At 37.7% G+C, this 24435-nt stretch overlaps 4 protein-coding genes and 1 pseudogene across 4 annotated transcripts; 3 read left to right on the top strand and 2 right to left on the bottom strand.

The window, feature by feature from the left end:
- Positions 1 to 1065: 1065 nt before the first annotated feature.
- Positions 1066 to 3345, top strand: TIC21 (translocon at inner membrane of chloroplasts 21). Its single transcript, XM_088245628.1, has 4 exons — positions 1066 to 1476; positions 1677 to 1934; positions 2629 to 2832; positions 3117 to 3345. The coding sequence occupies exons 1-4, from the start codon at positions 1186 to 1188 to the stop codon at positions 3228 to 3230; spliced, it is 867 nt and encodes a 288-aa protein (XP_088101754.1). The 5' UTR covers positions 1066 to 1185; the 3' UTR covers positions 3231 to 3345.
- A 162-nt stretch (positions 3346 to 3507) lies between these two features.
- LOC110758502 (reticulon-like protein B11) lies at positions 3508 to 7166 on the bottom strand. Its single transcript, XM_021960375.2, has 6 exons — positions 6929 to 7166; positions 6478 to 6658; positions 6038 to 6179; positions 5846 to 5915; positions 5576 to 5745; positions 3508 to 3872 (listed from the first exon to the last, which is right to left on the bottom strand). The coding sequence occupies exons 1-5, from the start codon at positions 6987 to 6989 to the stop codon at positions 5576 to 5578; spliced, it is 624 nt and encodes a 207-aa protein (XP_021816067.1). The 5' UTR covers positions 6990 to 7166; the 3' UTR covers positions 3508 to 3872.
- A 742-nt stretch (positions 7167 to 7908) lies between these two features.
- On the bottom strand, positions 7909 to 10252 carry LOC110758480 (PRKR-interacting protein). Its single transcript, XM_021960353.2, has 2 exons — positions 9840 to 10252; positions 7909 to 8462 (listed from the first exon to the last, which is right to left on the bottom strand). The coding sequence occupies exons 1-2, from the start codon at positions 10086 to 10088 to the stop codon at positions 8175 to 8177; spliced, it is 537 nt and encodes a 178-aa protein (XP_021816045.1). The 5' UTR covers positions 10089 to 10252; the 3' UTR covers positions 7909 to 8174.
- Positions 10253 to 15438: 5186 nt separating this feature from the next.
- Positions 15439 to 16698, top strand: LOC110758478 (transcription factor MYB44 pseudogene; annotated as a pseudogene).
- Positions 16699 to 18558: 1860 nt separating this feature from the next.
- Positions 18559 to 24140, top strand: LOC110758498 (UNC-50 family protein). Its single transcript, XM_021960370.2, has 10 exons — positions 18559 to 18815; positions 20557 to 20624; positions 20732 to 20757; positions 20916 to 21006; positions 21424 to 21519; positions 22250 to 22318; positions 22572 to 22630; positions 22715 to 22837; positions 23506 to 23577; positions 23666 to 24140. The coding sequence occupies exons 1-10, from the start codon at positions 18726 to 18728 to the stop codon at positions 23734 to 23736; spliced, it is 765 nt and encodes a 254-aa protein (XP_021816062.1). The 5' UTR covers positions 18559 to 18725; the 3' UTR covers positions 23737 to 24140.
- The last annotated feature ends 295 nt before the right edge of the window (positions 24141 to 24435 follow it).

Consider the following 24435-nt stretch of genomic DNA (forward strand, 5'->3'; position numbering starts at 1 on the left):
CACATAAACAAATTTGATATTTCCAAGATGAAGAAGAAGAAGAAGGAAAAGCGACCTAGGGGAGTGGAACAGATGCACAAAAGCGTTCTTCTTTTTGAGGAGTGGAACAGACCATCGTTGGTTTAGGGTTAATAGTTATAATAATCTAATATAATACTTACTATAAAAAAAAAAATTTGGGCCCTTCTAAATTTTGGGCCCAGGGCGATCGCACTGTTTGCCCCTGCTCAGGGCCGAGCCTGGGTGGTGTCATTGGGGTTTGAATCTAAGGTCATGAATCTGCACAGATGCTCTTACATCTGAGATAGGGACTCATTGGCAGGAATTTATGTCATTTCACTTAGTAGAATAATATACGCAATTAGTGTTGGTGCCGGTGGATCAAATACAATTGTTTCATATTGAATAAATGACGTTCAACCTTAAAATTATCAAACGGATATCTTTTTAAGTTACATATTGTCGGTGCAGGGTAGACAATTATATTAATGATGGATAAAAACTTGAACAACCCGGCAAACTGACCACGGCCAATTGAACCAAACTGCAAATGTATATTTCACGTTCGCATCAATGTAACCCTATATGATTGCTTACTTTGTATAATTCTTCTCCCATGTTTCAACTGTTTAGTTGAATTTCCTTTTCTCCTAAGTAATGCAAAAGAGATACGGAGGATGATATGGAGGGGCCAGGGTGCATGAGTTACTAACCATATGACCCTTCACTAAATGAATTGGTTTGGTTCAGCTAGTCTTCTAGTTAATGTCAAAATTAATACAATTCGAACTGTTCTAGTTGATCGATTTAAGTGCGTATCAATTTGAATTCAAAACCGACCCAATTCAAACCGTGCTCACCCCGACTCGTTCTTGGACGGCTAAAGTTGCTAGTACCCTGTTTCGACCTCTTTCCACATTTTCCACTTTTGGGCTTTGTGGACCAGATTTGATCAAATTACAGTGTCAACATTTTATGGGCCAAACACAGTACCACTCAACCCAATAAAAGAGCCCATTGCCATTGATAGCCTCCTGAGCTCTCCACCCAAACTAAGTACGATAGCACCTCAGCACTGTACAGGCTACACACCGCAGTGAAGTTACTCTCCCACTCTCTCTCTCTCTCTCTCTCTCTCTCTCTCTCTCTCTTTCTCTCTCTCTGCCACTTGCTCGACCATTAATTATGCAAACGTTGCTATCGCCGGCAGCTCGCGCCGGCTACTTCACGGCGGCGCCACCGCCAGCTGTCACAGCTCGGCCCTTAGCTTATCATCTCCCTCTTCGATCAATCTCCGACCGCCACGTGCCCAGCCGCACTCTCTCTTCTTCTTCGTCTTTGTCTCTTCCTTCATTTGCTGCTCCCAACCACAGAGGATCAAAGCTCTCCTTCACCACCATAAGGGCTTCTTCTACTCCAATTTCGCAGACATTCACTTCCCCGAACGATGAATCCGAAAAGGCCAAGCTCCTTCAGGTTCTCTTTCTTCTAGTTTGCCAATTTTACTCTATTTTGTTTGGTTTCCGAGAAAATGTAGGGAAATATAAGAACATGAAATTTCAAAAATTGCTAATGAATTGACACGAATTGGAAACCATAGATTTGACAATTACGAATTTTGCAATGGGTAGTGGAGGATTGATTGAAAAGCAAAGTGCTTTGTGTGTACTGTGTAGGTAGCCAAAAGGTTAGAGAGTACAGCCAGGTACTTCAAGAGGTTGGGTGGTTTAGGGTTTTGGGGGCAGCTGGTGTGCACTGTTGTGGCCGCTGTGATTCTTTCATTTTCGGTTGTAATAACTGGCAAGATTTCGTCACCGCCTACTTTTTATGCCACTGCCGGTGGGATTGTGGCGGCATTCATTTCTGTGTTTTGGTCATTCGGGTACATTCGCCTCTCTGATAAGCTTCGAAAAACCGCAAGTGACCCTGCAAAGGTATTGTTCAATTGTCAATCGTGGGAAAGCTAGTGTGTTTATATTGAATTGTATATGCCTTCTTGAAATTGATACATATAGGTAATTATACTTTTTTGTGTACAAATGCTATTTTGACTTTGTGCTTGATGTGCTGATGTTCCCTGGGATGCTGATAGGTTTAATTTCTTACAATGCTTGATTGATGAGATGGAGTGATTACTTGTTAAACCTTGCCTCCTGTAAATCTCTATTTTTTCTGTGATTGCACGTATTACCCTGGTTGGCAGAGGCTTTTGAGGTCTACTCTTTTGCCTGTTGAAGTATCAGGGTTTTATTCTATCCCGTTCTCTGGACTAAATGAACTGAAAATATCTTTTGCTAGCTTGGGGCATAGGCTGAAAGTATGAAAACAATTGTTCTGCTCTTCGATGGTAAATTAAAAAGAAAGAGTCAGGCACCCTCAGAGTCTGCCAGTCACCCAGATAAATTGCAATAACAAATACATTTCAGTAAATTAACTGCTTTTGATCTCTTCATCAGCCTTTTTTTTTTTTGTTCTTTATTTTCTTCTGTCATTGTCGTCTCATTATTAAGCATCTGATTGAAGTTAGCTTATATTCCACTTTTCGAAATGCTGTGAAAGATAAATGCCTCCATTCTTTGATGAGACCTTTTACCTTCTACATACGCGTCCACTGCTTCTAATTTGCAGGCTCCTCCTCGTGCTGATGTTATAAGGAGCTTAAAGAATGGCATAGTACTGAACCTGTTGGGTATGGGTGCTTCTGTTCTTGGCATGCAAGCCACGGTGGGACTGCTGGTTGCTAAGGCTCTTACTTCCTCAGCAAATCCGTATTACCAGGGTCTCTCTCCTGGTTACAGTCCCGTTCTTGCCTTGGATGTATTCTTAGTGCAGGTATTCATTATCTCACTTCAGTTTTCATTCTGAAACATTAGGTTACTAATGATTGCTTATGTCAAACCATATAGATATTACACTAAAATAAAAAGCCGGAAATTGTTTACATTTTCATTGCTGTAATGAGCACCAGCACGCTTTAAACTCTTAGATACAGTTACCTTTAAACTCAATATAATCCGTAATTCAGGAAAACTTATATAAGTTTGGCTATGATTTTTAGACAAGAAGCTTTTAAGTGGGACAAGACTGATTTTTCTATCTGTATATTCCTTTCGCAGGCAGCGGCTAACACCATCCTTTCTCATTTCCTGGGACTTGTTTTCTCATTAGAGCTGTTGCGCTCAGTGACATTGCCACCTTCAGAAGGCTTTCCCATCCCTAGGATCGCATAAGTTTTGACTCTATCTTTTTAGCATGGTGTGTCTTGTTAAAAATGCTTTGAAGCCACGATTTTTGAAGTGTTTTCTCTTCTCCATGATATTATACAACGGACTCGGTTCTGTATTATATTCGCAGATTTTGCTGATTTTTTCCAATTGCATTTTTATGTGATTACAAATACTATGGTAATTGTAGCAAGTGCTGCAAGTCTCAACAAACCCATCCATGAAGTAAACAAAAGAATATGGATGGTAAGAAAATTCTACAAGTTGTATCACGCACCAAAAGTTTCTAGGCAAACTCAAATAATGACATATAAAATATTGCAAACCAAAACAATCCATATGATTAGAATGATGAAATTCTCTCTCTTTCACCCCATATAACACGTAAAGATCAACCACCAAGATCCAATAATCCAATAACTATTGACCAAAAACCTAACAAGATTATAAGCTCCAGAGCCAAAAACAGTGTAACGCTGAAACTCAAATGTAGACACTAATCGGATCCACCCAAATGTTGTCAACCATGCCGTCTGGCTGTCAATATGTATAGCAGCATGCCAACAAAAAAGATAACCGAAGTACTACTTCATACGTTGTAAACCATCTTTAAGGCTGTCATCACACTTTTCTGAGCTCCGTGATACCCTGCACCATATATTGATGTGTTTCAGTATATCAGAAGCAATTAGTAAAACCAAACACGGCTAACATCCCAAGAATCTGATGGTTTGAGTGAAGCGCAAAAGAGAGGAAAAACTACAAACACAAAACTTGATACCTGGTACACATGGACAGTGAAATAAAATGAATGAGCGGTCCAAATGTAACAGGAAAAAACTTGATGTCTATTGCAGAACGAGTAATTCTAGAGAAAGGACTAATATCATACAGACAATCTTCAATGACTCTGTATGAACGAACAGTGATTTTTGGAGACAATATATGCAAGTAAAGTACTTCAGAATTAGAGCTTTAAGGCACCAAAACCTTTTCAATTTATCATGTATCCACAAACAATAACCAAGTTAAATTTATAGTTAGATTATTGATATGCAAATGCATGTCATAAAATCAATACCATGGGTATACTCATATGGGTTCTCTTGGTCTATAGAAATTTCACTTTCAAATGAGCTTCACTTTAAACAAAGTAAAACAGTTTAAGATAATTGGTCTGTCACATCAACCAAAAAGTATAGTCAGTAATAATCCAAATACAAAATGTATAGTCAGTATAACACTAATCCAAATGACAAATTGAGCATTTTTGTTTTCTAGATAGAGAGAGTCTGAGTGAGTTGGAGGAAGGGGCTCATCTAGTGTGATTATTCTTTTTTTCTCCCCTTCCTTTTTAATTTATAGGAGCTGTAAATTGGTTTGAGGTGATATGACAGAATTGTTTAAATTTTCACAAGAGGAAAGCAATAATTTGAGTCAGGATGACTAGGGTAAGTGTGTTAAAGGTATAAATAAATATAACCAAAAAATTTGGGCGAAAATTTCCCCCAGCGTAAGTGTGGTTCTCCCTTTGTGTCTATGCAGATTTTCAATCCACACAAAGACATCACAGCGTCACAAGAAAAACAAGACAGTTTCTCGAAACAGACACTAAACACAGGAATAACTTAAATTTGTAATTGCCAATGAAAGGGAGCTGTACAGAAATTGCTTAATCATCCATCAAAATAAGACACCCATTCACTCAACACGTACTGACACCCATAAATTAAATGTTCATACTCACTCCACTTGTGCTAAAGATTAGCCTCCATTCCTCTCTAACCACTCAAAAGTTCAGGCCTTCCGTTTTTCTGTTTCCCAATTTTGAAAGTTTGAAAATAGGAGGTGCATCCGAAAAGTAAAAGAGACTGAATGCGCTTCTACATGCATCCTTTCTATATTAGTATATCTCTCTTAAAAATTCCTTCCCATATACCAAAAAGTAAAATGGGGTTTGAAAAATTACAGATGCCTTTCTCAATACAAATAAGGGCTAACGTCAAAAGACCACCTGAAGGTTTGGCGTAATTCTCAATATGGGAATGGTCATCCTAAAGCATAATTTAAGAAAGGATTCCACACACTTCAATAGTTCACCAGATGCATTAACTCAAAACACTGATCACATCCTACGACGTGTGCACCATAAAAACAAAATCCAGAGAATCTTTCAAATCAACAGGACAGATGGATTCAGCAAACCAGCATATATAACAAGCATAGCCTCAACTAATTCCTCTAATGCCTCGATGCACAATTTTTAGGGATGAGAAGGAAGAAGAAATAATATACATAGGTAAACAGAAAAGTGCGCCGCAAGTGCAGAGAGAGAGAGAGATCACACTTGCCTACTGCACCTTCTTCTCCTTGTTTGATCTCAATGGAATTTTCTTTAAGATGCTATCATCAATTTTCCTGTACTGTGTTTGTATTACTCTATTTGCTACAAGAAGCTTCTCATCAATGTGGCCCTGATACTTATCATACACTACTGGCACTGAAAGACTAAGAACAACCCCTGCACAATATTTAAATAAATGCACATATATAAATATAGTAAATCTGGCAAGAATATTCACATAAATATATAAAGATACAATCGGCAGAGAAGAGCTTGCCAATGTAGACAAGAGTGAGGAAGTTGAAGAAGCTTCCGATGTAAGATACTAGCCACAAGCAGAAAGCAACCTGCACACAGAAAGCGAAATTTCCAAATTGTAAAATAAACCACGTTCTGTTCAATGCCTTCCATAAAAACCAATTGACCTCATTGTCCCATAAACCTAGGGCGGGAAGCAATTACACCAAACCTGAAGAAAGAGTTTCCAATTTCTGCCAATAGCAATGTCTCGTGCAATAGACAGAACACGATTAATCCAAGCATGCAGTGCATCGGCAGCCTTGACGACAGAGGCCTCTGAGATTTCCATATCAGGGAGAGGTGGCAAAGGTCTGGATGACAGCAGATGTTGCAATTCATTTTAAATTACCTCAAACTAAAATCAATGCTCAGAACCGTTTAAATCATCACCAATCTTCCCCAGAACTATTGATTCTATTTCATCCGTCTCAACTCGTGTTTATGTTTACTTTCTTTGCAAAATATATATTCAGTAAAAGTACTTCAAAATTCAAATTTAATATTTTCCTACTGAAAGTACTTCCAATCTAAGCTAACAGAACCCAGAAATTCCAATAGTACAGTATACCCAAAAAGAAAAGGTTGAAATCGCCAAGAATTAAAGGGTACCTGTTGAGAAGGGAAGCAGATTTGGCCCATAGGAAGAGGATGACCACAAGAAGCAGTAGAACATTGGCCACAAAGGACAAGAGGTTGTAACCAGCTCGCTCAAATAGGAACCACGAGGCTGCTGTAGAGGTTAGCAGTAAAACTCCTCCACTCCATTTCTTCCACAGCAGCACATCAGCAACTACCAGAAACAAAATTAGCAAAATTAATTACAATCAAATCAACAAGATTATATTGAATAAAAATGTAGAAGTTACATAATTCAAATCTATCGAATGTTAGAAACGATATTATATTCAGTCGTCATCAATGGAAGTAGATGGGATCCAGACCAAATCGGAATCGGAAATATTCCTATACTGATATACAAATCAAAAGCATCTGTATAAATTATGTGTGTGCATGTATATATACACACAGAGAGAGAGAGAGAGAGAGAGAGAGAGGGTACCAAGGCCACCGCCGAGAGCTTGATGAACGGAAATGCGACGAGGAGGGACAGATTCTCCCATGGAGATTAGGGTTTTCAGAGAAAAGAGAGAAGTTGGAGAGGTATTTTGATAGGGAGGGAGATGGAAATTACAAAATGGATGAACTATAATTAAAAAGAAGAAGAAATAGAAACGTACCCTTTTTTTATTTTTTATTTTTTATTTTTGGACTGTAATTAACTTCTCAGCCCAAACTGCTAACTGGGTCTCTCTGGGTTAATAAATCTCATCTTAACTCCTCATTTAGTAAGGGCAAGATTTGGGTCTAACTGCAAACTCTAATCTCACCAACTTATCATAAAAGGGTCTTTTTTAAGGGATTATTTGGCACGGCTTTTGTAACGGCTCAAAGTACTTTCTAACAACAAAAAACTTTTTTGATCTTGTTTGGTAAAAAAACTTAAAAGTGTTTATGGGTCTTAAAAACAATTTCTTGAAAAAGCTTGTCTTCAAGAAATATTTGAATTTTTAGGAACAATTTTGACGTACTTGTAATAAAAAAAAGGCTCATGAAAAAGTGCTTCCTACATAAGCAGGGCAACACAGGCCGAAAGTATGTTACATTAAATTAAGTATTTTGTATTTGATCATCGGACCGTCCCGATTATCATAAGAGAATAGTGCTTGACTAAATCGTTCATCTTAACCGGAAACTAAGATGCTATATAGAAATAGAAACCAAGTTTTAGAAAAAGATGATATATAGAATGTCTTGTGTTATATGTTTCCTTCCTTGTAGGTCACATGCGAAGCAAAGGCAAAGGGGACCACTCTGCGTTAGGTAACATTCACAGGGAAGCAGATAAACTGCCAACTATCATACTTTGTACCGGGTGAAGCAAACCCTTCAACAAACATGATGCAATTGCAAGCAAACAATTAGTACATATGCCAGTCCAGAGAAGAACGTGACCATCCCATGGGAGACAAAACCGCATCATTTTTGTTCAACATTGCATTTGATAACAAGCAAAATACGATTGATGGATCCATTAAGAAAATACAAAACCAGTTAAACTAAATATATTTTTTTCTGATCTCTCGGGTTGTTACATCTCGGAATCTCGGATTACATTATACATACAATCGAATTCAGGTCACAAACATGGCAAATTCTAGACTTCAGAAAAACGAAATCCCGATGAACTTGGTGCGTATTTGTTCCTTCTGCCTGTGGATACCAAGCTTTAACCAATACATCAAGAATTATAGCTTATCAAAAGCTTGTTCAGTTTGATCATCAGAGTTCCCCTCATCCTCGTCTGTGGACTCTCCTTTCTGATTCTCTTCACCACCTGAACTCGTTTTAATCTTCTTCTCCTTCTTCCTTTGCTTTTTCTTTTGACGTTTCAATCGCTTCTTTGCTGTCCGCTCTTCTGCTGATTTCAATCTTTCCTCCCTTCTCATTATGAACTCGGCCTCTTCTTTCCTTCTTTGATAGTCCACCTCCATCCTAGCAAGCCTGTCTTGCTCTTTCCGTCTCATCTGCCGATACTGTTCAGGCACAATTTGGGGTGAGAAGAAAGTATACATGAAATTTAGCAGCCAGATTAGTGTCCAACAAATCATAACTAATCAAATATTCCAATGTCAAGCAAAAAGCAGATGTATGAAAAGAAAATTATAGTTTTATGTGTTCAAATACTGATCAAACGTATCAACTATCCATCCCTTGAGACTGATTCAACATCAAACTCAAAACTATGGAGAAAAAAGGCAGTTTCAGCTAGCAACTGGCTGTATTCTATTGCAATACCCTAGGGCACAGCTCTGTTGGCTTCAATTCAACTTCCTTCAGGCTGACTGGGGTACAAATCTGGGCCTTTCTTGTCCCTTAATTCAAACTTGAAAGAAGAAAAACACTGCACTCTACTGCACTGCTCAAGATAGAAGGTTTATCCATCCCTTGTACATATAATAACAAAAAAAACCTTTTCAAAGAGTACAATACATTGTTTAAATCGGGAAGGTCCCCAAGTTCAAGCAGAACATACTATTTCAAACCAGATAGAGAGACAGAGATTCGTCTATATGAGAAAAAATTCTGCTAATTAAGGTCATGTACTGCAATCCACCTGCTAAAGTGATTAAACAAATTCATGATACCATATTGTCCACACAGAGCAACCACCATACTCAAAATCCGGTCAGCCAACATGGGCACCAAAATGTTTCCACCAATCCCAAACAAACACTGAATAGTCAACCTGCTTTATTCCGTGACAGAATCTCTTTGATTGCCAAAAAATTGAGCATAACTCAGGTGTGCAACACTTGCATCTCAGTAACACATTGTTCTACCTTATGGGACATACGTGGCTGCCCAAATGTACTGTAACTTGTTTTTGCAATTAGGCTAAGCACATACAATATAACAACACCCTCAATATACTAGCAGTGAATCTTACTAAAATAAGGAAAGACTTGCTCAATCCCAAAATTGAAAAACCCTAAACCCCTTGCTTGAGAGTTCAATGGCCCCCAGTCTCTGCCCAGTCACACACTATGCATGGGATGACAAACACTCAAATACAACATCATGGCAAGTAAATTCCAGATTTTTCCCACTGAGGGTAAGAATCAAACTCTCACCATGGACATGGGTAAATGTTTTACCCTTGGGGTTCTAAGCCCAAAAGTAAATTCAAATTCCAAACCAAAGGCCCCTAACTACATTACTTATGTTTCATACTCAGCTATCTAAATTCTGAATAACCAAATTTCTCAAGACACCCTACTAGGCTAATATAATACATATCAACACTAAGTATTCCAATTTGTTCAGTCATTTCATCAAATAACCATAAATATCTAATTAATACAGTGAAAACACAGTCACCATTGTGATATTGAATCAGCTAATATACATACCTGATGAAAGTCGCCGGAGCCCGACCCGGCGGAGCTACCTGAGGTGTTGCTGACGCGGACGGGGACATTTTCGAGAATCCTCCGGAGCTTGATCTCGAGGTCCTCTTCCTCCTCCTTGAACACCGGCGGCGTATACTCCACAAGCGCCGTCGAGCTGGGCGTTGTCGGTGGCTTTGGCGGTAGCGCTAATTTCCTTTCAGGCGCCGCCACCAGTTGCAAGTCCCCGTCTTTGGGTCCGCCCGAAGACATGTCGTAGAAGAGAATCCCTAATTTCTGATTCAGGTGTGGAGTGTGATGTCAGAATTTGTGGATTCTGAGATTGAAGAGGGACGTCCAGAGATTTGAAGAACCCTAATGGCAGATAGAGTGTTGTGACTTTGGGTTTAATTTAGCGCCATCCAGAATTCGAAGAGGGTTTTTATATGTTGCTATTGGTTCTTGTACGAGGCCACCCGTAAACAGGATTTGGGTTGGGTTGGGCTGGGCTCTAACTGTGCCTCAAGTATGTTCTATTCTTCGCTTTTTCTTTCTTCACCAGAGTCAATAGGGAAATCGAGGTCTTTAAAAAATAAGAGGGAAATCGAGTTGCAAGGCAATTGTAGTTTACGTGTTTAAGAGCCGTTATCCATGCACTCGAGTAATCAAATCCTATATGAATTTTAAGGTACCTAAAAAACTTGATGTCAAATGTTATTCTAATAATTTTTACGTTAGACTCCAACTTTGTTCATCATATAAGTCATTTTTGCTTTTAAAAACAAAGGGATTACAAACTGTCAAATTCGCTAAAAAATGAGCCAACCAATTTTTGGTTTCCCAAGGTATACCCAAGCATGGCCCAGGCTTAATCCTCCGAGATACTGTCGGGCGCATATGCGGGGACCTCTCCCAAAAAAGTTTTCTGCATTCACAAGGGCTCGAACCTGAGACCACTTGCTTAAGCGACCAGAGCCCCTTCCACTCTAACCAACCAATTTGCTTATCTACAAACATGCCCAACTTTATATTATGCAATTAATTGTGTTAATTTTTATTATTTTACTAAGGTAAACTTTTTAAAAAAGGATACTAGAGGATGGTTCAGTGATCAACATCTGCTAAAGCTTTAACCACAAAATTCGGTTCTCTATAAATATCTCATACGTTGAACAATGAATCAAATATGGCGACTTAGCGCGTCACCAATGTGAAGCTTCCTAAAAATAGCCTGAAAAAAACACTTTCATTTATCTCAGCCATACGTTGCAAAAATACCGTTCTATTTGAAAACAGTGACGATTTTCGGAATCCTAATTTGTACATTTGCGCTCTTCTTATGTCTACACTTTCGCATCCAATTATTAAAGCATAAAGATACGGTACTAACAAATTGTTGGTTCCTCTTTTCGACGTTGAAAGATGTGAATTCGAATTCCGGTGTTCCTCGTGCTGATAAAAACTCTCAAACAGCGTTCCCATTTTCCTTTAATTTGGCAAAAGCAAGAGAATATTGTTCAGACCTTTTCAGATGGGCTTTGGATCTAGCTGAACGTAAAGAAAAGAATGCAGCGAAAACCTTTTGTTTTCCCCTTTTCATGTTCTCGTACATCAATGGAATATGGGGCATAAAATAACTAAGCATTGTTTCCCCTTTTAGAGAGCTGCAAAGCATAATTAACTATGCTTGATGATGATTAAAATAAATAAAAGAAGACTAAACGAAACATCCCCGACGCTTCGCAGCCACGTGCAAAATCGTTGTTAACTTATGCTTAATGCAAAACCCATAATCCAATGCCGATTAGTATTTAATTAATGACAACATACCTAAATCAAACTAACATGTTTCTGGCAAAAGATATGGTCTGCTGATGCAGAACTTGTACCCCATTAAACAAAAAGCAAAGAGTTGGGTTTGGTTTTGTTTTGAGCTGCTTGCTTCTTGTTTCAACGGTCACCAAAGCCTTGTTGTTTAGTCATCAAAATATAATTAATTAAAGAAATATGGGATGTAAACACAAATTTAATGGAAATTAGTTATATGGTAATTTGTTGGACAATGAATGCAATCATGTGCAATGCCTGGGAAAAGCATGATGCACTCTACCTCAGACGAAACATCCTCGATTGTCCACAAATCTCAACCACATGTACTGACTGTATCTCTACTATTTATATTATATTTTTGCCTTTAATTCTATTTAGTTTATCCTTATCCTTAATGAAGTGGTTTTTTTGGCATCCTTTATTCTTGTAATTGTGAGCATTCAAGATCTCACATTGTAAAAATAGCATATTTTAAAGTGCTTTAAGAGCTCTTCGGTACCTTTCTTTTAGAGCATCCACAATCATGTTCTTTATTTTATAGTTAAAATTTAGCTAAAATCACACAAAAGCTATTTTAGGAGCTCCCTATAAAATTTGAACTCCAATCATACTCTCTAGTTTCTCATGAGGAGGGAAAACAAAAAAAACCCAATGGGGGAAGAGGGCTTCACTTTCCCCCTACTTTCCCATATGCAAGGCAACTATTTCCCATATATGGACTTACCAAACATGGGAAAATAATTGATTTCTCATTCACAAACCTTCTTTTCCATGATAAATATTTAGGGAGCCCATTGCAGATGCTCTTATAAGCTAGTTTTTATAGGCAAGTTCTACCTACGGACTCTTAATAGTAACTTTGTTGCAAGTGCTAAAGTTTATATGAAATTAGAATTCTTTATCTTCATTGATAAACATTTTCTCTCAAGCTTGAACACTCACTACTAGAAAAGGGGCAAAAGCCACGGTTATTATAAAGTAAAATTGTTTGTTCAAACTATTACAATTCATGTGTGCCAAAATTTAGACAAGAATAAATGAAGAAAATAAAAGAATTTCAAATGATTTATTGCATAAAATCGTTTCAAATCCATTTCATATATGCTAAGTCTAGTTATTTAAAATACATTCAATTTTGATGTTTTCTAGTTTTTGTAGCAAATGACCTTGTTGTCAAATCCAAATTGTTTATTTCAAATTCCTCCGTCCAAACGGAATCAATTTTAATGTTAAAGTTACTTGGATTGAACTCTCAAATCATTATTTGGGACATTTCTAACAATTTATAGAAAATAACTTACATAAAACGAGCCTATGTCACTATTCTCTGTATATGAGAATAGTGATATATGCTCATTATATATAAATTTATCGAAAAAAATATGAGTGTTCGATTTGCGGATCCATACGGGAGCCAAAAGTTATTGCCTCATCTCGACCATAATCTTATCCGGTTAGGGGTATAAGTTGATGTTTGAAACGAACCGAACTTACATAGTCAACTTCTTGATGTTGACTGAGCAAGGCTGAAACGAAATTCCTTTTGGACGACAAATAAATTCAAAACAAATTATTATTCTCAATGAAACTTTATTATGAGGGACAAATTTGGCCTATTTTTAGATTCTTCTTTATATGCATTGGCATATTGCTAACCAAAACGAATTCTGACTTTGGTTAGAATTTAATTTATTCTTCCTTTTAAGGAAAATAATTTTGTTTATTCCGAAACTGATACACTTCAATTTGTCTCTGAGTTTTTTTTTTCCTTCCATTTGTTTATTTATTGTAACCCAAGATTTTATGATCAATTGGAGAGCATGATTCGAATGTGAGATCTCTACCAACCTCAAGATGAGTGAGAGTTAGTTGATTCATGTAACTACATTGTATCATTTTTACATACACGTGAGTCGAACTTGAGACTTTCTTAAACATAACATAAGCAACTACTATTAGACCAAATGTTAGTTTGTAACAAAAAATTGACACAATATAATTCCTTAATTAGTCTTTACCACAAATCCTTAATGGAGAAACTATTTATTGCAAAATAAATTGTTTGGGTAATATTAACTGAATTTTAATGGTGGAAAATAGGAATTTCGAGCGAGTAAATATAATAATGTTCTTAGTATCAGATGTAAACAATTCAGTTCGAATTTAATGAAATTCCTACTATTTGAAAATAAAAAATTGTGATAACATGACAAGTTGTCTATCAAGAACAAATTCCACTTAATTAATTAAACATATTTTCATTATTTAGTTGACGTGTCAACATTGATTGTCACACCATTATTTAACGGAGAATATGACAGTCAGACTAACGGATGTATGAAAGTGTCACGAAAATAAACGTTATGCATGCGATTGATACGAAAAAAATTTGATGTATCGAAAGATGAAACTCAGTAAACTTTCATGTAGTAAAATAAAAATTACCCATTTATATATATATATATATATATATATATATATATATAATCAGAAAATGAGTGTGTAAGAAACTTGGACTAAACAAGTACCAAAGCACAGAGTTGGTAGGTAGCCGTATCAACAGAAATCTGGTACTGATCCGTTGATGCTTATCTTCTATAATTAGCTAACTCATTAATTAATTAATTCCCAAATTTACAACTCCCAAATTCAAATTTTAAATTAAGCAAGCAAACGCCTACGGTGTCGTTTTCATCACGCAACATACTGTTAGAAGTTCGATGATGACCGCCTGGTGTCGGTGGACACTGAAGGCCGTTGGCGTCTCATAGTCTCAGCCGCGCGCCAGGTATACAGCCTGGACTGACAGCTTGTCAGTCATGACCCGACTTCCAATTTCGCGACCGCTCTTGTCGTTTTCCTCCACCTCAGCACTTCCGTGCCCCCCAAATAAACAATAAAACAAAATATTTAAAACAAAAGTTAAGAAACCGAACCAAAATCTTAAAATCTCTCACGTAATGCTCTCCAGCCTGGCTCAGTCAAACTTATCCTCAACCGCCTCTAATCTCTCCCCAATTTCTCGCGATATTTTCACAAATAACTTCCTTTCATCTCTTTCTTTTCCTTTATGTGTTTTACTCATGTGGAAAATGAGCTTGAAAATAGAAAAGCAATATTTGATTGAAAGTATAAAAAATAATTTCTTATCACATGAAAAAAGGTGGGACAAACCCTTTATTCTATTTGTTTTCATTTTCTTTTCACATGGAAAAAAGTCTAGCAGTATGTACACTTTTTTCATAATCAATCTATCCACATTTACAATTTAGAATTACAATTTTATCCAGCAAGATAATTATTATTATTTTATTATTTTATATATTTCATATTTTTAACTGTATATAATTAGAAAACTAAACAAAGAATATTAAGTGGTATCTCATGCTTACATTCCAACATTACCGAACATCATAAATGAAATTTCCAATTTCTCTTCATTTGAAAAAAAAAAATGAAAAATAATTTTCCATAAAATCTTTTGTAAAACTAAATAGGACCTCAGAAACTTCCATAACTGCAACCAGTCAAAACGGGAAACTAACTCTTAACGCTCTCCTTCTCTCTCTCGCGAGAGAAATTGCGCGATGCCGAGATTTTAGTGGGAGGAGGATTCTCAGCAATCCACAGGGCCTACGTGGCAACGCGTGGTGGTTATACAGCTGTAGAGTGATGTAACGGGTAACGCAGCAGTACCGGTTGCCATAACGCCCGTTACCCGATTCGGTTAACCGGCCCTATCAGTTACCCTAGCCCCTCCTTTATAAACCCTCCAACTCTTCTCTCCCTCTCTCACAAAATCTTCAGAGCCCACCAAGGCCGAGACTCTCTCTCTCCTCAAAGCCTCTCCGCGCCTCTCCCAATCTTTCTCTCCTCCAATTTTGTAGAATATTTATCCCAATTTTAATTTCCGTTTCGCTTATATCTAGGGTTAGGGTTTTTCTGATTTTGAAATGGATCAGCGCGAATCGGCAATGGACTCGTCGGCGCAAGCGCAGAGAGAACTGGATCGGGTCAAGGGTCCGTGGAGCCCCGACGAGGACGAGAAGTTACGGCAGCTCGTACAGCACCACGGCGCTCGCAACTGGTCCTTGATAAGCAAGTCGGTGCCGGGCCGATCCGGCAAGTCGTGCCGCCTGCGATGGTGCAACCAGCTCTCGCCGGAGGTGGAGCACCGGGCCTTCACCCCCGAGGAGGACGAGATTATTGCCGGGGCCCACGCCAAGTACGGCAACAAGTGGGCCACCATCGCCAGGCTTCTCAACGGCCGTACGGACAATGCGATCAAGAACCACTGGAACTCGACGCTGAAGCGGAAGTTCTCGGCAATCTCGGGAAACGACGATGGAGCCACGATCGACGACAATCACGTTCGGCCGGAGAAGAAAACGGCTACGGCAGCGGTGTCGTTTTCTGGCCTCTGTTACAGCCCTGGGAGCCCGTCCGGATCCGATGTCAGCGACTCGGGCGCGCCCGCCATCTCCTCGTCTCACTTGTTCCGGCCCGTGGCGAGAACCGGCGGAGTGTTGACTCGCGAGTCGCCTCCGAGTCAGAATGACAGCAAGAACGAAGCGCACGAACCGTCGACACTGCTGACTCTGTCTTTACCAGGAATCGACGATACGGCGTCGCACGAGTTGCCCATCCTTGAATCGGCCGCTCGCCGAGTAGATGGAACGGCGTCGTTGCAGCCTGAGACTGGTAATACGATGTCATTCGAGCCGGAGTTTTTGTCTGTGATGCAGGAGATGATAAGAAATGAAGTGAGAAGTTATATGGAGGGGATGTGCTTACACAGTGAGGGTGTGAGAAATGCTGGGGTTAAGCGCATTGCCATCAGCAAGCTTGATTAAGAGTTCAAAATGAAAAATTAATCAGGATTAGGGAGTTAAGAAATCAGAATTAGAGAGTGGAGTTGAGAAGAGAAGCCACACAGGCGCAAAAACCCAAAAAAACTGTCGTTTTTTCTTTTTTAGGAGAAAAAATAAATTTTTTGAGAATGTACAGAAGGTGAAAGACCACAGTTTAGAAATTTGAATTTTCTTTCTTTTTTTGGGTTGGACTCAAATTCGCTGTTTGTGCTTCGATTTGACACTGGCACTGTTGTTAAATTCCAACCAAACCATAACCGATTTCTGCATATAGAAGAAGAAAACTATATTTAAAATGAAAAGAGAAAAAACGGAAAAAATGGTTGTTTAAAATTAGGCCCGTTTTTGGTACGGTTGCGTACTGAATGACGTACAACTTTTGGACGGAAAAGCATATGGTTTGGTTGGACTTTTGACTTTTCAGATTTTGTATTATTTGGGTTGTAATTTTGTATATTCGTTTCGTAGTGGTTACAGTACTGTCAGTACATACCCCCTTTCTGAGTATACAAATTTGTTTTTTTCGTTCAAATTATTCTCCACCAAATACACGTGAAGTTCAGATTTTCAAATTTGAAAAGAAAATTAATTTTCAACTACCGTGTTTTATTTTTATTTATTCAGATCCCGTACTGCCTTTGTAGTATTTGGGATTGTTTTTTCCTGAAAATTGATCATGTGATTCTTATTTGCATTATGAATGTAGTCTAGCATCGTATAGCACCGTTAGACTATTAATTAGGCGATGTTTGACCCTCTTACATTTTTAACTAGGGGGCGGGCTTGGGCAGAATAGCCTGTTGCATACGGCGGCAATCTCATCTGGTGGGTGGTGACGGGGACAGTTTACACCTGGTTTTCGAAGGGATGTGGGCACGCTTTGTGAGGCGCGGCGGGTCGACGGTCAAGGGGGTCTTGTCATCGATGTGACTGGTTTATATCCTTTCGATCTTTCTAAGACAGCTCGGAGGCCGAGGCCAAGGAAGGACAACTCGTTTATTCTAGTGCGTCGCACGAGGCCCACATGTCATGCTTTTATTGGGCGGATGGGCTCAATATGTGCCGAGTGTCAACATGCGAGTCTTATTTGAATGTATTATCATGAGTGTTGTCAATTGGCAATGGCATTGCCTAGCATAAAAATGTTATATTGTTGGATTCTCAATTTATATGATTGATAAGGTGAGTTTTGTTTGAACTTACCATATAGAGTGATAGTTTGACATCTTATGAGTATAGTTTTATTGAAACTCTTGCCATTGTTGATTGTAAATCTCAGCCATTATGTCTAAATGTTGGTACTTACAAAATTAGAAAGTTTTGTAAGATGCTGATTTTGATGCATTACATTCTACACATAAGTTTGTCGATAGTTGAATGAGTCACCATATCATGATAAACCTTAAAAGATTTGAACAAAGGAAAATGAGTCACCATACCAAAATTAGGCAAGTAGGAGTCATGGAAGGTTGACCCAAACTTAAACATGTCATAGCAAAATGAAGAAAGAAGTCAAGTTTGAGTTTGGGAGGAGTGTGGAGGGTTTGAGGGTTGCTAGGTATAACAAAAAAATATCAAAGCCTTGTAACGAACATTTCATGTACCATGTATCTTGTATGTTAAGCTTCAACATTTAAGATTGCGTGTTCAAATTCTCTTCACTCAATATCGTTTGATTGTTAACTAGTCTTTGGTTTAGTGATATTTGTCTTCACTTGGTTAGAAAAGGTCTCATGTCTCATGTTCGACTGACATGGATGATAAAAGACAACATATATTTGTGATGGTGCATCCTTGTGTGTATATCAGCCCTTTATAAAAGAATCGTGTAAATATTCTATTGTTTGTATTAAAAAAAAAAATCGATGGTGTGTTAAAAAAAATTTACTCTCTTGTTTCTTGTTGTTTGCTCTTGTCCAAGCCTTGTTTAGCAGAAGCCCAACCCAAAATTCAGCCTCAGAATGCACAAAAAAAGTCCAGCCCAATTTCCCGATTGATCCAATTCGGGCTGCATACGACGAATAGAGGAGAAAGAAGTAGTCGTTTACGTTTTGCTTTCCAGCCATCTGAAAATTCTGTACTCTTTCGAGAGGAAGAGGAGAGAGAGCTGTGGAAATTCCAGAGATCTTATAGATCAGCGAAGCAGAGGTGCATAGAATTCGAAGAGAAGATATACAGAGAAAGAAAGAGGGAGGAGTGAAGGAGAAAGATGTTGCCTACAACGTCGAGAGGGCGGTCGTCGTCCTCTACATCTCGGACGAACCCCATGTTCATTCAGTACCTTCGAAGAATAATCAAGGTGCTCCATTCTTCTCAGATTCTATTTGTTTATGCTCTGGATCTGATCTGCTTACTAATTTGTTTCATTTTTAAATTGAGCATTTCATAATTTGGGGTTGGATCTAGTTGGACGAATAATGTTGTAAAAACTCTGAATTATGGAAGAACTAGTGTTTTTGATTGCTCTGGAATCTGTATGTCCAACAGAAATTTCAATTCCATTTGGTTTTAAAGTGGGTTCAGAATGGTTGCTTTAAGGTCTTTAGGTAGGTTCTTATTATGAATTTTATCCCCATATGTGCTTTGTAGCAAATGGGGATAAAATTCTTTGAGGCTTTGAGCGGCTAGTGAGTTTTGCGAACCTCATTTTGGGAAGCCCTTGAGAATTCTTTAATTCGTTTGAAGGTGGAAAACATCACTTTTTTAGATGGGGAGGGCTATTCTATGGAAACGAGGTGCATTTGAGCTTATTTCATCACATGGACTGGGTTCAAATAGTTGGACTATGTCATTTTTTTTTTAGATTTCTTTTAAAGAGAAATTGGAGTGAACTCGGTGGATGCTTGAGAATTTTTTGAATCTTTTACTTGGAGAAGAGTTTGAACTCTTAGTTTTAATCAAAAGAAGAAGGAAGCCGGAGAGCTTAAGATTTGGATCTGTTAGCCTGGTGGGGGAAGTTTAAAACTTCTTGCAAGGTTTCAGAGGAAGGCTGAAATGGGTTAATGGAAAATTGTTGCCCAAACACAAAATGCTGCATAAATTTTGGATTCAATGTCAGGCTAATGAGTGCCTGGGTTCTAGTTTAACATTGGGTTTGTACTGTTGCTATGCTGGAGGATTTAAGTTGGCATCTCTGGGGTTGAACCCTAAGATCATTGGATTCTATCATGTGCAAAACTAGTGCCATTAAAAGAGAAAAGTTATACATGAAGGAATGATGAAAATAGAAATCAAGCCTAGCTTAACCAAAGATGAAAATGCTAGATGGGTTGTGGAATGCAGAACCCTAACACATTTCCTTAGTGCTAACTACAAAATGGAAAACATATAGTTTACATAGATATTGCGAAAGAAGAAAGTAAGCGAAGCAAGAAAACGGAATCTTCCACCATGATGGGTTCAGATAAATAATATAGAGATTTAGGGACTTTTTGACTGATTTGAATTGGGAGTTAGCAACTTGGTTTCTAGGATAAAGGAGTAATATTTTCGTACAGCGAGGGGGTTGGAGATATTATGGGCTCTTGTGTCTATCCTTCTAAGTTAATCATATTTTGAGCCCTGCACCCAGACACAACCCACAGGGTTTGATGTGAATTTTCAGTCTCACTTGGAATCCCTGTTTTATAGCGACCTACACTTAAAATTGAGACCTGCTACACTTATACAATTTGTAAGGGGATCTAGATCTTCTAAATTTAGGGTTGTGACCTGCACAAATTCACAAACTAAATATATATTTCAGCAACCATGAAGCTTTCTGGGATGTTATACAAATTGAACATTGAGAGGATATATAATCACATTAATTGGGATTTTAATTCCATCTATTGCATAACCCAGTATTGGGTATAGGTCTTAGGTGTGGATTTTTCAGCTCATCTATGTCTTCTCTGTTGCCTTATACCTAACTCTTTTAAGTATTTTTAAACTTTTGGTTTCGGAAGCTAGAATGCTAATTGCATTTCATTATTACTTTGAATCCTCAGGCATGCTTTATCTCAATGGGTTTTCTTTTGTTTTTTATTGGTTTATTGTAGTGGCAACAAATGGACATTGAATATACTTTTTGGCAAATGCTTCACCTATGCACCTCACCAAAAGTTGTGTAAGTATTCACCTTTTCAGATCATCAGCATGCTGTTTTGTTGTTGCTCCTGATTTCCTTAATATCAAATTTTGTGTCTTGCATGTGGAACTGTATGACTGATGCAGCTATCAGCACACCAAGTACCACAAGCGTAAGTTCTTTACTTTTCATTTTTTTTTTACTAAGTTGGGATTTCTGAATTTTTTGATTTATTTCCATGCTGGTGGACTGATTACATGTCAAAAGTATGAAATAGTGTTGCTACATCTGATGCAATTGAAAAGTTGTTTACTTTCCTTTTGGTCTCAGAAACTAAGAATCAATGGGCTCGTGACGACCCTGCTTTTGTTGTAATCTGCAGCCTCCTACTTACAGTTGCAACTATGGCTTATTGTGCTGCGTAAGTTTACTGTTTACTTACCTTCTGGTTGCTAGATACAACAAAGAATTTGGTAGCACTGATATTAATTTAAATAACGGTCACAGCTGATTTGAAATTTCCAGAATGAAACTGAAGAGTTCTCATCTTCCTGATGGAGATCCTTCCAAACATTTCTTTGGTCACAGGAATTTTTAAGAAAAAGTTTGTCTAATGTCAAAATAAATTAATGGACAATAATCATATGCTCTACAAGTAAAAGTTGCAGTTTGGATATACTAGGTTCACATAAATTTGAAATTGCGCTGGCTCAAAAGCTCTATCCTCATTGAGTATTTTATCAGTTTATTCTTTAATTTTTTTTTTCTAGCTTTAGTCATTTCCAAGAATTCTGTGAGGAATCCTTTGCTGACTTTTATCTAATCTTACTTATTTCAGGTACGACCATAGTGCTGCACATGCTGTTTTTGTAGTTATTTCTGTTTTGCTTTTTCATTTTTTGTTCATCGGAATGCTTCTGGCTACATTTTGTTGGTAAGAATTCGTTCTGGCTAACACTAATGTGATACTCGTTTTATCTGATCCTTAAATATGTCAGTGACTTCTTATGCAGGCTCAATTGTTTCATGAAAAAATTGCAGGAACAAATAAGTTCTACAGAAACCCAGTTCTTGTATTTTTTATTAAAAAACTCAATTTCCTTAAGTAAAGGAAGCCATTTTCCATAGAAGTAGGAAAATATGTTATTTAGTGGCTACCATCTGTTGATACCAAGCCAGCTTCAGGTTGCTGAGTCACTTGAACATTCAGTACAAGGCTTCTATATAAGGAAATAGTGAGTATAAAATAATTTATCTAAAGACAAAAAATATGTTAGTTGTGCATGAAGTGACATATGGGAGTGAAATGTTACTGAGTGATATGTTCTGGTATAAATGCGAATCCAGGTCTTTTGTAAATAACTAGTTTGCAGGTGACAATACGTGTTTAATTACTCAAAAGTCTATATAGGAAATAATGGGATGGTGATTGTATGTCTGGGGAAGATGAGCTTCAGATAGTAATGTAATTGCAGTGTTGGAGTCTCACATTACTATATCTATATGGGTTGGCCATTTGGAAAAAAAGTTCCAGTCTAAATGATTTTCGTTCTCAATCTCTTTTATAACTGTTTCAGTTCTCAATCTTCTTCTGGAATAGACACCTTAGAGTAAAGTATTGATCATCATATAATGGCAAAGTCCACTTTTCAATGTTCATGCAGGTTTTTGACTAATTCTTACCTTCGTGAAGAGGCACCGAATAGTCATGTTGTTGAGCAACGTGTTGAATGGCAAGTCTATTATCTTTCATTTCCTACTTCATTAGCAATATGATTCTTGCTGAACAATCAGCTTAGTTTTTTCCTGATCCTACCTGATTGTGTACATTCATGTGCATGTTTTGTGTGCATGGATGATTTTAGATTGATTGAATCTCTCAGAACTTGCAATTAAATTTTTATACATGTATTTCTAGCTTTTATTTCTTTTCGTGTGTAAAAACATTCTGATTGTTTATTTTGTGGTGATTTTGGTCAATTGAAGGATGTACGCATTTGATGTGCACTGCAACTCTTTCTTCCCAATGTTTGTTATGCTTTACGGTAATTAATACAAAAAAGTGTTTTCCTTATCATATTATCAATCTCAAATGTGTGAAATGATGTTCTGATGTCTTTGTTGTGCAGTGATCCATTATTTTCTATCACCAATTTTGGTAGCTCATGGTTTCATTCCTGTGTTGCTATCAAATTTGCTATTCATGGTGGCGACTTCATACTATCATTATCTCAACTTTTTAGGTTATGATGGTAAGCTAAAGATTTCGTTATGAGCTTAAGAATTTTCTTTCAAATGTTTAGGTGCAGATGGTGTGATGAGATCATTCTTGCCTATGCTGTTTATGGCGGATACTATTTTCTGAAAGTCACTATGATCTTACTACTAAATGGTTGCTGCTGTTTTGGATGTGGATACAAAGTGATGTTGCTTAAAGGCCAAAATTTATGAATTCAATCAGCTTTCTAATAGGTGAAATGTGCAATTGATTTCATAAAATAAAAGACCGGTAACTAGTGGACATGTTCACCTAAATCATTTGTGCATAGAGCTTCCACCACTTATGCAGTGGAGATGCAGAGGTGGCCAGCATTGTATTCTCCTCTATAGTCAGTGATATTGAATTCTCTCAAGTCCCAAAAAAAATTATTTGTGTTTCCAGCAGTTAAGTTAGCTCATCAGCTTGTAATCTAACCTCATGACTTTAGAGTGGAATTCAACTGTGTTGTGTTGTCCTGTTGGTTTTTGTTCCAGTATATATGATAAAGGCTCTATGAGACAAACTTGTGGATGATATACTTTCTTGTTAAGAACTTGAGATATAGTTGGGAATTCAAGTGGTCGGCGGTTTATTTTGAGTAACAAATATTAATGCCAGGCCTTCATGCGTCATACTGATTTACGTGTCCTGTTCTTGCAGTACTGCCCTTTCTGGAGAGGACGACTTTCTTCCTATATCCAATCAGTGTTGTCATTGTCCTCTCTCCGATCTGTAAGTGTTGCATGAGACTCTTGACTTTGCTTTTGCTTTGCGTTCCATTACACTTTATGTTGAAATTGTTCGTTATCCCCTTCTGCAGTGATTTTGAGTGGCTTCAATCCTTCAAGATACTTTATGAACATGTACTTTAGTCAACGAGTATGGATTTAATTGAGGCAAACATTTAAGACAGCACATACGTTAAGTTTGGGTACTAATTCAGAGGCCCCACAACTTGAGAAGACATCGATGGATTCTTGATTGCTTCTATGATATGATTACTAGCAGGAGGTCACATAGGAAAAAGCTTTTGTGGCATTCTTTGTAGGGCATTTTACCACTGTGAATGGAAGTTGGAACCAAGGAAGATAGGGCATCAAGTGTTTGTTTAGAGATTCTGAATATTGATCCCAGAGATGTATCAAACGCTATGATTTGTCTCCATATCAAATCTATGCTTTGCATTTACATACATAAATTTTTGAAAATTTACAGTTGGCTTCTTTTGAAGGTACTGTTCTAAATTGTACCAAGATGTTTTGGAGTCAATTGAATAGGCCCGGTCACAGCATACATCGTCGGTAGGTAGTCCTTCATTTTCTTTTATCCTGCTGAGTGTTGTATTTTACATGTATGGTGAATAAGCAATTGGAGAGGGTTGAAACCAGGTTCTAGAAGGCTAGCTCTTTTTGCCACATTTGTTAAGATTTAGCTCCGATGCAGCAGTGTGAATTGTTTGTTCTTTTTATGCTGGTCAGGAGCCTCCACTAAATTTAACTCTGACAAAGATGAGCTACATTTTCCTCCCTTGCTCTCTCCTTTTTTTTCTTTTTTATTTATTATTGTATTTACAATTTACAATTTGCTAGT

Source organism: Prunus avium, chromosome 8 (genome assembly GCF_965620075.1).
Source record: "Prunus avium chromosome 8, drPruAviu1.hap1.1, whole genome shotgun sequence".
Taxonomy (NCBI): Eukaryota; Viridiplantae; Streptophyta; class Magnoliopsida; order Rosales; family Rosaceae; genus Prunus; species Prunus avium.

Bases quoted from the DNA above. Each gene is read 5' to 3' on its own strand.
- LOC110758480 (XM_021960353.2), bottom strand. From the start codon at position 10,088: ATGTCTTCGGGCGGACCCAAAGACGGGGACTTGCAACTGGTGGCGGCG. The intron at 8,463-9,839 runs GTATGTATATTA...GTGCCTGAACAG, and splicing joins GCTCCGGCGACTTTCATCAG to TATCGGCAGATGAGACGGAA.
- TIC21 (XM_088245628.1), top strand. From the start codon at position 1,186: ATGCAAACGTTGCTATCGCCGGCAGCTCGCGCCGGCTACTTCACGGCG. The intron at 1,935-2,628 runs GTATTGTTCAAT...TCTAATTTGCAG, and splicing joins CCGCAAGTGACCCTGCAAAG to GCTCCTCCTCGTGCTGATGT. The intron at 2,833-3,116 runs GTATTCATTATC...TTCCTTTCGCAG, and splicing joins TGGATGTATTCTTAGTGCAG to GCAGCGGCTAACACCATCCT.
- LOC110758498 (XM_021960370.2), top strand. From the start codon at position 18,726: ATGTTGCCTACAACGTCGAGAGGGCGGTCGTCGTCCTCTACATCTCGG. The intron at 20,625-20,731 runs GTAAGTATTCAC...TGACTGATGCAG, and splicing joins TGCACCTCACCAAAAGTTGT to CTATCAGCACACCAAGTACC. The intron at 21,520-22,249 runs GTAAGAATTCGT...ATGTTCATGCAG, and splicing joins CTTCTGGCTACATTTTGTTG to GTTTTTGACTAATTCTTACC.
- LOC110758502 (XM_021960375.2), bottom strand. From the start codon at position 6,989: ATGGGAGAATCTGTCCCTCCTCGTCGCATTTCCGTTCATCAAGCTCTC. The intron at 6,659-6,928 runs GTACCCTCTCTC...TGTTTCTGGTAG, and splicing joins AGCTCTCGGCGGTGGCCTTG to TTGCTGATGTGCTGCTGTGG. The intron at 5,746-5,845 runs GCAAGCTCTTCT...AATATTGTGCAG, and splicing joins CCTCACTCTTGTCTACATTG to GGGTTGTTCTTAGTCTTTCA.